Source organism: Hylobates moloch, unplaced genomic scaffold (assembly GCF_009828535.3).
Source record: "Hylobates moloch isolate HMO894 unplaced genomic scaffold, HMol_V3 SCAFFOLD_28, whole genome shotgun sequence".
NCBI classification, from domain to species: domain Eukaryota; kingdom Metazoa; phylum Chordata; class Mammalia; order Primates; family Hylobatidae; genus Hylobates; species Hylobates moloch.
Genome location: NW_026652303.1, coordinates 3843059 through 3857030, shown reverse-complemented (window position 1 = coordinate 3857030; position 13972 = coordinate 3843059). Strand labels below are relative to the sequence as shown.

Here is a 13972-nt window from a genome sequence, read left to right as displayed (position 1 = left end):
GCTTGCCCTATCCAAAAGGATTATGCATCTGGAAGAGCAGACTGACCCCAGAATCCTGTCACCTCTGTCATCAACCCATGGTACTTAAGCTCCTCAATGCTCTCTAAACCTAAAGGAAAGTATCTCCACAAACTCTAGTCTTTGGGGAAATTCCTAGATAATTCAAGGAGCTGAGTAAATTGCTCTGTGTAGGACTAGGAGGCTTACTCCTGTGGAGTAGGGTGAGAGATGAAAGAGCAGGGAAAGGAGAGGTGGAATGATCAGGAAGAGAACAAACCGACGAGATGAAAAGCGGCGGGGACTGTAGGTGTGGAGAGTGATAATGGTTGGGAATACTTACTGTGGGTGCTGGATGTGTGGGAATGGTGATACCTGCCATCACATTTGCAGGTTTTTATATTATTGTGATGGAAGATCTTGGTCCAGTTTCAGCCTACTCAATTCTTCAGTGCTTCATGGAAATGGGGCTTTTTTGCTTTTAGCAATAGATGTAGAATCTGATTTCCATGCTTGTGTGACCTTAGATAGGAATTAGGGGGCAGTGTACATGGAAGAAGTCTGGAGACCAGTGTGGCCCTGAGAACATAAACCCTTCCAGAAATTCATGCGATCTTAGGGGAAGACACCAGACTATGTGCCACCCACTCTTAAGGAATGGGGAGTTGTGCTCCATCTTCTTAAAAGTGGAGAATCCAGCCAGACTCTGTCCCAAAAAAATAAATAAAATAAAGTGGAGAATTCAAATAAATTATTTGAAATTCTGCAGATTTATCCCTTCTCCTTCATTTATTTATTCAAACATTTATTGGCCAGGTGTGGTGGCTCACACCTATAATCCTAGCACTTTGGGAGGCTGAGGCAGGCGGATCACTTGAGGTCAGGAGTTCAAGACCAGCCTGGCCAACATGGTGAAACCTCGTCTCTACTAAAAATACAAAAATTGGCCAGGCGTGGTGGGCGCATGCCTATAGTCCCAGCTACTTGGGAGGCTGAGGCAGGAGAATTGCTTGAACTCGGGAGGTGGAGGTTGCAGTCAGCCGAGACTGTACTACTGCACTCCAGTCTGGGTGACAGAGCAAGACTCCATCTTACAAAAAAAAGAAAACAAAAAGCAAAAACATAAACAAAACAAAAACCCTTTATGTCAGTATGGATGGCCTCATGGATATTTATTTTATGCTTTGGGTATTTATTTTGTTGCTCAAGTTGTTTCAGTTGTGGCCACTGGAGCTCTTTCAGTTGGCGTGTGTGTGTGTGTGTGTGTGTGTGTGTGTGTGTGTGTGTGTGTGTGTTCGTGTGTTTTAAAGAACTTTCTGCCCAGTTTGGTGGCTCACCCCTTTAATCCCAGCACTTTTTAATCCCAGTACTTCTGGAGGCTGAGGCAGGAGATCACTTGGGCCCAAGAGTTCAAGACCAGCCTGGGTAACATAGCAAGACCTCACCTCTATAAATCAGCCAGGTGTGGTGGTACACAACTGTAGTCCCAGCTACTCAGGAGGCTGAGGCAGAAGGATCGCCTGAGCCCAGGAGGCTGAGGCTGCAGTGAGCCGAGATCTAGCCACTGCACTCCAGCCTGGGTGACAAAGCAAGACCTCACTTAAAAATTAAAAAAAGAACTTTCTTATTTTCTGGCAGTACAAGCTGCTCCAAAATCTTTTTTTTTTTTTAGATGGGGTCTCACTCTGTCACCCTGGTTGAAGTGCAGTGACATGATTATGGCTCACTGCAGCTTCAACCCCCGACTCAGGTGATGCCTCAGCATCCGAGTAGCTTGGGATTACAGGCGCAGGCCACCATGTCCAATTTTTTTTTTTTTTTTTTGAGACCAAGTTTCTCTCTTGTTGCCCAGGCCGGAGTGCAGTGGCGCCATCTCTGCTCACCACAACCTCCTCCTGTTGGGTTCAAGCAATTCTTCTGCCTCAGCCTTCCTGAGAAGCTGGGATTACAGGCATGCGCCACCATGCCTGGCTAATTTTGTATTTTTAGTACAGAAGGGGTTTCTCCATGTTGGTCAGGCTGGTCTTGAACTCCCGACCTCAGATGATCTGCCCATCTCGGCCTCCCAAAGTGCTGGGATTACAGGCATGAGCCACCGCGCCCGGAACGCCTAATTTTTGTGTTTTTTTGTAGAGACCAGGTCTCCCTATGTCACCCAGGCTGCCCTTGAACTCCTGAGCTCAAGCGATCCGCCTGCCTTGGCCTCCCAAAGTGCAGGATTACAAGCTTGAGCCACCGCGCCCAGTTCTCCAAGATATCTTGTATATTTCTTGCCCTGGTTCAGGGATCACCATTCCTCCAAAGATCCCTGGTTCCTTTTATTGGAATATGGTATAAGAAACCAAATCTGGGTGCTAGGTGTATGCCTTGCTACTGGTGTATCATGGATTCTAGGACCTCTCTGGCTAAGATTTTTTAAAGTTTATTCTACCCCTATAGAGGGGTAAAAACTCTTCTGATTTTTTGCAGCTACAAATTTTTTTTTTAAATATTTTAATTAAATTTAAATTTAATGTAATTTAGTTTTGAGTCGTGCTCTGTCACCCAGGCTAGAATGCAATGGTGCAATCTCGGCTCACTCACTGCATCTCCGCCTCCCAGGCTCAAGCAATCCTCCTGGCTCAGCCTCCCAAAGTGCTGGGATTACAGGCATGAGCCAGCTCGCCTGGCTGAACCTTATTTTAAATTAACATTTTTTACCTGATCAGCCAGCTTCTAGTCATTCTACTTCCCCTGCACCCCCTGGAGTTTTCTGCCCTCTTTGTACACATCGAATGTAGGGAAATGCTGGCAACTGTCTCAATGCTAAGATGACTGTGGCCCAGGACCTAGCTGTTAATTGTTTTACATTGCCATTTAACATTAATGGTAGGTCAGAATGATACCAGTAAGAGTTCAAATAAAATAGTTGCATATCATATATTGGGTCTCCCCAAGCTTCATATCTGTAAAACAAGAGCATGACTACTGTTCAGACCTTCAATTTTTTTTTTTTTTTTTTTTTTTGAGACAGAGTTTTGCTCGTTTCCCAGGCTGGAGGGCAATGGAACGATCTCGGCTCATCACAACCTCCGCCTCCCGGGTTCAAGTGATTCTCCTGCCTCAGCCTCCCAAGTAGCTGGGATTACAGGCATGTGCCAATATGCCTGGCTAATTTTCTTTCTTTTTTTTTTAGTAGAGATGGGGTTTCACCATGTTGGTCAGGCTGGTCTCGAACTTCCGACCTCAGGTGATCCGCCCACCTTGGCCTCCCAAAGTGCTGGAATTACAGGTGTGAGCCACCGTGCCCGGCCCAATTTTTTCTTTTCTTTTTTTTTTTTTTGAGATGGAGTCTTGCTCTGTTGCCAGGCTGGAGTGCAGTGGCATGATCTCCGCTCACTGCAACCTCTGCCTCCTGGGTTCAAAGTGATTCTCCTGCCTCAGCCTCCTGAGTAGCTGGGACTACAGGCGCCTGCCACCAGGCCAGGCTAATTTTTGTGTTTTTAGTAGAGACGGGGTTTCGCCATGTTGGTCTTGAACACCTGACCTCAGGTGATCCATCCCCACCTTGGCCTCACAAAGTGCTGGGATTACAGGCGTGAGCCACTGCACCTGGCCAGACCTTCTATTAGTCTGAGCTAGATACTATTGACACCGTAAGCTTAACTAAAGGCGCGATATAAACTATATACTTTTGAATTTAGTATGCTTCTTGGACAAGAATCTAGAGTGGATTATTAAAAGGATGTTTCCACAATACAATTAAATAGAAGTACTATTCACAAAGGACCAGGAATTTTTCAATTATGCCAAATTTTTGATAGTATAACTACAGCACATTTTCTCACAATAACCTTGGAAATAAGATAAATGGAATGAAATGTCAATAAATTAGGTTGTTTTATAAATATTTCAATAACTGTAGCCAAATACCAAAGATTCATGTTTCATTGATAATTGAGAAGACTCCAGCAGTGGGCCTAAAAACTTCATTTCATTTAACATCTTTCTGGCTGGGCATGGTGGCTCTTGCCTGTAATCCTAGCACTTTGGGAGGCCAAGGCAAGTAGATTGCTTGAGCCCAGGAGTTCAAGACGAGCCTGGGCAATATAGTGAAACCCCATTTCAATAAAAATTGCAAAAATTAGTCAGGCTTGGTGGTACATGCCTGCAGTCCCAGATACTTGGGAGACCGAGGTGGGAGGATCACTTGGGCCCAGGATGTCGAGGCTGTAGTGAGCTGGGGATCACACCACTGCACTCCAGCCTGGGTGACAGAGTGAAATCCTGTCTCAAACATCTTTCCTAATCAATGGGATGAAAGTGGAGAGAGCATGCTGAGCTAATTATGGAGAAAATAATAGCTTCTACAAAAGGTTCAAAGAAAATAGTCCTTTCCTATATTGAAATGAAATTTTTCTTAGAACAAGAAAGGCCCATATTAAGGATTAAAAACCATTTGTATTAACTTCCAAATATAGGAAGTGTGGCTTAGGAGTATCACATGTGAACACTTCAGAAAGCTGAGACAGCATTACAAAGGAATATCATTCCTATTAACAGGATGGCAAGATTTCTGTCATAATCAGCAAGGTAGACAATATATGAAAAAGTGTTTATCTTGCAAGTCACACTTAAAAGAGGGCCTCTGGCCGAGCACAGTGGCTCATGCCTATAATCCCAGCACTTTGGAAGGCCGAGAAGGGTGGATCACTTGAGGTTAGGAGTTCAAGACCAGCCTGGCCAACATGGTGAAACCCCGTCTCTACTAAAAATACAAAAAATTAGCTGGGCGCACACCTGTAATCCCTGCTACTTGGGAGGCTGAAACAGGAGAATCGCTTGAACCTGGGAGGTGGAGGTTGCAGTGAGCTGAGATCGTGCCATTGTGCTCCTGCCTGAGCGACAGAGCGAGACTTAAAGTGTCAAAAAAAAAAAAAAAAAAAAAAAGCCTTTGACGAAGAGGAGTAATTTTTAAAGGGAAAACCAGATTGTGAAAACAAGGTCAATTAACAGTGACTCATTGCTTACTATGGTTCAGATACCGTTAAACACTGTTACACTAAGACATGGGCCCTGTTCTTGATCTTGTGGCCCAGTAGGGGGAGACAGGCTCCTTAACACACTGCTTTGCGCACAATTTAAGTTCTGCACAATGCGCTTTTGAAGCAGAGTGCAATTTAGTCCGGATTGCTGGAGGCCAGTAAAAGCTGTCTGGAGAAAATGACACCTAGAAGGAGTCTTGAAGGATAAGAAGGATTTAGCCAAAAATGGCAAGAAAGAATGAGAAGGAAACCTTCACTGGAGAGACTATAATAATCAATTTTGAATATTTGAATATGTGATGAGAGGAATTTTGTGTGTGTGGCTCCTGAGATAAGACAGATGGAAGCAAATTTCAGTTCAGTATATGAAAATTCATTTATTTAGTGAAACCCTACATTAAAGCATCCCAACACAAAGCAGATTCGAATATAACAACTGGTGATTGGCTCATCTCATAGGCTCACATACCAGTGTGTTAACATACAATAGGACTGTACCCTTTTACAGGATTGAGTGTTTTGGATCCCACTTACACACTAAAACCCTGCCATAAAGCTGTATCAATTAGAGCTGTTCAAATGTGAAACTGTATTGGAAAATGGGAAACTTTGTCTCCATATATATGTATATATATATATATATTTTTTTGGAGACGGAGTCTCACTCTGTCGCCCAGGCTGGAGTGCAGTGGCGCGATCTCGGCTCACTGCAAGCTCCGCCTCCCGGGTTCACGCCATTCTGCCTCAGCCTTTCCGAGTAGCTGGGACTACAGGTGCCCGTCACCACGCCCGGCTAATTTTTTGTATTTTTTTTTAGTAGAGACGGGGTTTCACCGTGGTCTCGATCTCCTGACCTCGTGATCCGCCCGCCTCGGCCTCCCAAAGTGCTGGGATTACAAGTGTGAGCCACCGCGCCCGGCCGATATATATGTATATTTTTTGAGATGAAGTTTTGCTCTTTTGCCCAGGCTGGAGTGAAGTGGCACGATCTTGGGTCACTGCAACCTCTGTCTCCTGGGTTCGAGCAACATTCCTGCCTCAGCCTCCCGAGTAGCTGGGATTATAGATGCCTGCCACCACGCCCGGTTAATTTTTTTTTTGCATTTTTAGTGGAGACAGGGTTTTGCCATGTTGGCCAGGCTGATCTCAAACTCTTGACCTCAGGTGCTCCACCCACCTCAGCCTCCCAAAGTGCTAGCATTACAGGCGTGAGCCACCGTGCCTGGCCACATATGTTTTTAAGTATAGGTTGGATGATAATTTGTTGGGAATACCATAGAAAGGATGATGAAATTTAGGCTGGAGATGATCATCAAGGTACTTCCTACCTCTAAGATCCTGCAACCCTTGAAAGACACTCTATTTGATAGTTTCATGAATAAAGGCAGTGACAATGAACAAACTCATAAATTACGGTGTTATATTACATAAAGCTTAGTTTCTTATTAAAATTGGCAGAACTTGTCAACTGGCATGAAATGTAATGCTGTTAAAATATACTTTCTCTTATGGTTACAAATACTCAGTGGCTCAGGCCTGTTATCCCAGCACTTTGGGAGGCTGAGGCAGGCGGATCATCTGAGGTCGGGAGTTTGAGACCAGCCTGACCAACATGGAGAAACCCGATCTCTACTAAAAATACAAAATTAGTTGGGCATGGTGGACAGGACAACATGACGTTGTCTTAATAGCGCAACTACAGGACAATATGTTGTCATTTAACATGTTCTTTTGTCTCCTGTAGTGTCTGTAAAGACAGGTAAATCAGGTTCAGTTTTGTTGCAAGGAGTTGGGGAAGGACAGCTAGGCTGAAAACAGTCCTTAAAATGATATTTAAGGTAACAGCAATTATCTAAATTATCTGGTCTACTTTTCAGTGCTAGGAAAAAACCTACCCTGAGCTGAACAAGTGTATGGTTTTTACTTACTCCTGGAATGCCACAAAATGAAAGACAAGTAATTTCTTCTGGGCAAGAGTATTTCATAGGTGGTGTTATTTACTCCTTTTGTATTACATCAGGAAGCACATAATATCTACTTGTCTACTTTTGTGATATTAGGATTGACAAGAGGCCAGGCACAGTGGTTCAGGTCTGTAATCCAAGCACTTTGGAAAACCAAGGCAGGAGGATCGCTTGAGGCTAGGAGTTCAAGACCAGCCTGGGCAATATAGTGAGACCCTATCTCTACAAAAAAATTTTTAAAAATTAGCTGGATGTGGTGGCACACACCTGTAGTCCCAGCTACTTAGGATGCTGAGGTGAGAGGATTGCTTGAGCTTGGGAGGTTGAGGCTGCAATAAGCTGTGATCATGCCACTGCACTTCAGCCTGGGTCACAGAGTGAGACCCTGTCTCCCCTACCTACCCTCTGCCCAAAAAAAAGTGTGTATGTGTTCCTCATCCTTCAGAGATGTACAGTGAAGAATTATAAGTGAAATGCCATCTGGAATTTGCTTTACAGTGATCCAGAGCAGGGGTGGGGAATGAACAGCAGCAGAGATAAGACTGGCTGTGTGTTGTTAATTGATGAAGTTGGGCGATGAGTACATAGGTTAATAAAACCATCCTTTTCATATGTTTGAAATTATCCATAATAAAAAGAAAAAAACTTCAGATGCATTAAATTACATTCCAAATGCAATCATTACATGCAAAATACAAAACCACAAAATAAAAGGAATTACAGGTTATTTATATAAACCTAGGACAGGACAGCATGATGCCAGGGAACAAAAAGTATTAAGAAACACATCAAATGATTTGGCTGGCACAGTGGCTCACGCCTGTAATCCCAGCACTTTGGGAGGCTGAGGTGAGTGGATCACCTGAGGTAAGGAGTTCGAGACCAGGCTGGCTAACATAGTGAAACCCCGTCTCTACTAAAAATACAAAAAATTAGCCGGGTGTTGTGGCGCACGCCTGTAATCCCAGCTACTCGGGAGGCTGAGGCAGGAGAATCGCTTGAACCTGGGAAGTGGAGGTTGCAGTGAGCTGAGATTGCACCACTGCACTCCAGCCTGGTTACAGAGCAAGACTCCGTCTCAAAAAAACAAAAAACAAAAACAAAACACCAAGAATAAAAGCCAAGTTTTAAAAGAAATGCAAATTAAATCAAATAGGCGTTATAGCACTAATCATAATAATGAGAAGCTGGAAACATGAAATAATAATAGGCAACCAAATGAAATAAATTATGGTACACACACGTATACCTTAGAATATTACATAGCAGTTTAAAATGATAATAGAAAAAAATGTTAGGGAACGTGCATCCACAAATATGTATATTTCATTTTATTAAAAAATTATACACATTGATGGATAGAAACAGATATGAAAAGAATATTGTCTGTTTGAAATTCTAAGTACTTAAAATTTTCTTTTGACTTTGCTTTTTCTGTAATTATTTAGTAGTAACAAAAAGTCTTTAAAAAATTAGTCCCAGCAATAATACTATAGACAGATCAAAAACCCAAAACCCCTGAGGTAAAGTGGCATTAAAAGACTTGAAAATAGGTAGGGCGCCGTGGCTCCCGCCTGTAATCCCAGCACTTTTGGAGGCCGAGGCGGGCTGATTACCTGTGGTCAGGAGTTTGAGACCAGTCCTGGCCAACATGGTGAAACCCTATCGTCTCTACTATTAATACAAAAATCAGCCGGGAGCAGTGGCTCATGCCTGTAATCCCAGCATTTTGGGAGGCTGAGGCAGGTAGATCACGAGGTCAGTTCAAGACCAGCCTGGCCAACACAGTGAAACCCCATCTCTACTAAAAATACAAAAATTAGCTGGGTGTGGTGGTGAGCACCTGTAATCCCAGCTACTTGGGAGGCTGAGGCAGGAGAATTGCTTGAACCTAAGAGACGGAGGTTGCAGTGAGCTGAGATCATGCCATTTCACTCCAGCCTCAGCAACAAGAGCGAAACTCCATCTCAAAAAGTATATATATTTATTAGGACAGAAAAGCAAAACCTTACCATAATTCCATAACTATGATTATTGGAATTACAAAGTAAATGAACACTTCAATTGTCTAATAGCAGTGATGTGTCATTAAGGTCTCAGGTCAATAATACATTTAAAATCTAACAAAGTTTGGAAAGATAGTATCATTAAATTATCTTAAAACACTACATTAGTTCATTATTATCCCTGCAGACAAGGATAAAGATGGTTGGTAAGACTATAGGTGGCTAAAACAAAGTAAAAGAATTAAAATGGCAAAATTATTTACTCTGATCATATCATTTGATGAATCACACCTTTTATCTATCACATTTTTAGTTTGGAAATAGTTCGCTTATCAATACAGAATTCTACTTTATTGCACAATGTCCAGTTTGGCAACTTTCAGCTATGCTGTGAAGCTAAACAAAAGCAAAGTTGGGTCTAATGAGCTGAAAGAGTTCTGCTCAAAAACCTATTCTGAAAAAGGAACTTGTCAAAACATTTTCACTTTAAAAAAATTTCAGGCCGGGTGCAGTGGCTCACACCTGTAATCCCAGCACTTTGGGAGGTCGAGGCGGGTGGATCATGAGGTCAAGAGATTGAGACCATCCTGGCCAACATGGTGAACTCTGTCTCTACTAAAAATACAAAAATTAGCTGGGCGTGGTGGCGCACACCTGTAGTTCCAGCTACTCAGGAGACTGAGGCAGGAGAATCGCTTGAAACTGGGAGGTGGAGGTTGCAGTGAGCCGAGATTGCACCACTGCACTCCAGCAGAGCAAGACTCTGCCTCAAAAAAAAAAAAAAAAAAAAAATTGAACACAGCTATACATCTTTGTCATTTTTGCTCTACTCAATTCTTTCTGAAAAAGCTTATTATTATAATTAAGGAAATAAAGTGTGGAAGGATCATAGGAAATACTTGCAATAAAAAGAATAATCGTTAACATTGGCAACTGCCACTAGGAAGGTGTATACTCCACATGCTACTGATAAAAATTGTAGGAACCCATTGGTAGTTCCCATAACCACCAATGATGTGTTAATTCCCACAACATCAAAAATACAGAACTAGTTCCACAAGCTGTCTGTCAATAATACTCTGAAGGCAACCTATTCATCAGCACCAGAATCCCATTGATTTTCTTCCACACGTTCACAATCTTTTGCCATCAGTCATCTATTGGATTCTACAACTGTTTGGCAGTGTCAGGCTAACAAAAGTCAAAACTGGGCATTGACATTAATGGTAGTTTATTGATGCTTCCCCTGCAAATCTCGTATTTTCTGATAATAAAATTTTGCACAGAAGTTGGATTTCAAAAGGCTAATGTTCTATCTGAAATCTTATAATTATAGTACTTCTAAGAAAAAAGATGTCTAGTAACATAAATTGCTTCTGCATCGGTTCCACAAACAAGACAAGGACCTAAAACATCCAAACTGTTGACAGACAGAGACCTACTGGGAAGTAAGCTTGTGATTTCAATTCGGTCTTTTGCAGGATCAGTGCTGAGCCAGGAGCTAATGACAGACTGGTGAACATTAGCTTGGTTACTAATGCTATGAGACAAAAAAGTACTGCTTCTTCCTCCTGGGAGAAAAAAAGAAAAGGAAGAAATCTTTCAAGATGACTTTTATATTAGTAAACATCCAAACTTCTACTGATATTTAGAAAGGTGATAATATCAATGTGTTTAGTTCTCAGAATAATAGGCTAATAATTCCATTATTATACATCACCACTTTGGACCAAAGGCTTATTCAGTGATATTAAATATTCAAATTTCCATAGGATAATATGGATACCAAACTTGAAGTCTTCAGGAAAAGCAGATTATTTCAACTGACTGTCTTTCTGTTTATCTTTTAATGGAAAGTCTCAGAAAGGTAGCAAAATGGCCAGCAGACAAGTTGAATAAAGAAAGAAAAAAAGAAACCAAAGATGTAGGTAATATATGGAAATATAAACTCTAGGGTAATAACAAAATAAAATGATCATGAGAAAGAATTTCTAGACATATTTCTAGATGAACATTTCTAGAAATATATTCCTAAATATATATTTGTTACTATATTTCTAAAAATATAATTGCCTTACCTCAAATCTTTCATTCTTATGCTTTTTAGATAAATGTTCTTACAAGTAGATTAGAACACTACTAGATTATAAGGTTTTATCTCTAACAGTGCATTGTACTTACTATAGAATAAAGTGAGGCAGAGGCAGTATATTTCAATTTTAGTCATTGTTCGCAACTTACTTTCCTCTCAACTTGCTGTCATATCAAATAAGTACAAATTTAATTCACTCAACAAATGACTGAGTACTACTATGTGCCAGGCTCTGTGCTAAGTGCTCTGTGCCAAGTCCCTATGTCTTGAAGCTTAAAGATTAGTACATTTAAAATCCTACTGATCCTTTAAAATATGGCTGAACTTCCTTCTCTAAGAAACCTTTGAAGACAACCTCTACTTCATGTTTTTCTCTTTCCTCGAACCCTCAGCACTTGTATGTACCATTAATTTACTACTTTATAACAATTCTTATATCCTAATTGAACTATCCATGCCTCTGTTCATGACTAAGTATGTCTTAAGAGCAGGATGCATATTTTATATTTGTTTTACTTTTTCACAGTGTCTAATACTGTGCCTTGCAATAGTAGACACAGAATAAAGTTTTATTTCCAGTCTAACCAAGGTTCCTTAAAAGTAAACTTGCAAGTTCAAGACTGTGCGGTTAGGGGAGGAAGGAAGTAAAAACGAAGTACATACTTAGTTAATCCTTAGATGAAACTGTTTGTTTCTCTGTAGATGAAGTTATAGCATGGACATGCATGCATGCTCCACACATGCTCTCCACTCCAGAATTTTTCTGGAGAAGTTTTAGAATTTTTTTCCCCTTAGTTTTTCTGTTTATCTTTTACTGCCCCTACATTTTACATTGCTCTTGGACACTGTAAAGATTAACACATTATTCAAGCCACTGTGATAAGACTCCTTCCTCATCCCCCTGTTTCCACTTTTCTCCTCCCCCTTCCATAAGTCTAAAGTCCTTATCATGGGCTACAAAGTCCCAGGGCTCCTCAGCCACCAGTCCTTATCTCCCACCACTGTACCCTGCTGCCTGAGCTGCAACCATGGTGTCCTTGCAGTTCTCTGCCTGTCTCAGGCCCTCAGCATTTGCTGTTTCCTCTGCCTGGAATGCTTTCATGTCACTTACGCCTTCACTTCTCTTAAGTCTCTGCTCAAATGTTCCTTCTGCCAAGTGGCCTCTTCTTATGACTCTCACTAGAGTGGCTCCCCTCACCCCTGTCTTTATTCTTTATACTCCTACTCTGCTGTATTCTTCTTCATGGTAATTAGCAGTGTATTTGGCCATGTTATTTTCCTTTTTCTTTTCTTTTTTTTTTTTGAGACGGAGTCTCGCTCTGTTGCCCAGGCTGGAGTGCAGTGGCGCGACCTTGGCTCACTGCAACCTCCAACTCTTGGGTTCAAGCTATTCTCCTGCCTCAGCCTCCAGAGTAGCTGGGATTACAGGCACCCACCACCACGACCGGCTAATTTTTGTATTTTTAGTAGACACAGGGTTTCACCATGTTGGACCACGCTGGTCTCAAACTCCTGGCCTCAGGTCATCTGCCCGCCTCAGCCTCCCAAATTGCTGGGATTACAGGTGTGAGCCACTGTGCCCGGCCTCCTTTTTCTTTTCAGTCTCCTTTTCCACTTTTCTGTGCTCCACTATATACTGTAGGAGGTGGAAGTTGGCAAACTCCACTTTCCAGGCTGCTTTGCCATCTGCCATCCAGATGGGCCTTGCCAATAGCAGGTATTAATAGTGGGTGACTGGAAGGCGGAGGGGAGAAGCAGCTCCTTCCTGCTCCAGGTTTCTGGCAACAACACTAGTGGTAGTTCCAGCCTGGTTGAGGGAGCGCCTTTTCTCCTAATTCAGAACAAACTTTAACAGCATTTTCAGCAGTGTAGTAGCAGGGGTACTAACAATTATTATTTCTGGGTGTTCCCTTTTCTTTCTATTTGTTCTCCCAGCACCCCTCCTATTACCTTTTGTTTTCCCAGCCCTTCTAACACATGAGACCAATTCCTTCCACATCTAAGGTAGTTTCTGACATTCTAATTGGACTCTTAATGATACATTATCTATTTTTTAACTGTCTACTAGAATATTTGCTCTATGTGTGTCGACATTTCGTTCTGCTCACTGTTATATGCCCAACACCTAGAAGAATGCCTACCACATGGTAGGCATTCAGTAAATATTTCTGAATGAATGAATAAGCAAAAGAACTTTGGAACCACAGACAAACCCTCAAAAACAGGAAACTTGGAAAATGCAAAAACACATAAACCCTGATTACAAGTGCATGGTTTTTGGCTGACCATAACCTACCACTGACTGTAATGAGGAAAGCAGGCCTTCTTTTCTTTTTGAGATGGAGTTTCGCTCTTGCTGTCCAGGCTGGAGTGCAATGGTGCGATCTCGGCTCACTGCAACCTGTCTCCCGGGTAAAAGCAATTCTCCTGACTCAGCCTCCTGAATAGCTGGGATTACAGGCATGAGCCAGCACACCCGGCTAATTTTGTATTTTTAGTAGAGACGGGGTTTCTCCATGTTGGTCAGGCTGGTCTTGAACTCCCAAACTCAGGTGATCCACCTGCCTCGGCCTCCCAAAGTGCTGGGATTACAGGCGTGAGCCACCACACCCGGCCTGAAACCAGGCCATTTAACTTGAGAAGAAACCAGTACCCTCAGTTACATCAAATATCAACTTTTTTCTTGCCATTCACACAAACTTGGCAATGCAATATAAAAGATTTGCCTGTGTCTATGCTATGGCATGAGGGTCCAGGTTAATGGCACTCACAAAGGAGAACGTTGGCTGTCTCAAGTGAGCCAGCTTATAGCATTTCTAGCCATCAGCCATACAGTAGTAACTTGACAGATTTCAAGCCCTGTGATACTCAAATTTACTGAGGCAAGAG

The 13972-nt window shown here is 42.2% G+C and overlaps 1 protein-coding gene across 2 annotated transcripts in view; it reads right to left on the bottom strand.

Moving 5' to 3' along the window:
• Positions 1-13972, bottom strand: part of LOC116463163 (nucleoporin Nup43) — a 156852-nt gene that overhangs the window by 123019 nt on the left and 19861 nt on the right. Inside the window, exon 9 of one of the 2 annotated variants that reach the window (XR_009212000.1) lies at positions 7903-10562. Coding sequence is in view for 1 of the 2 variants with exons in the window: in XM_032146141.2 (XP_032002032.2) it covers positions 10333-10562 (230 nt within the window). In the remaining variant the exon portion in view is untranslated. Of the gene's footprint in view, positions 1-5976; positions 10563-13972 lie in introns of those variants that run through there. The other variant, XM_032146141.2, reaches the window with a different exon arrangement.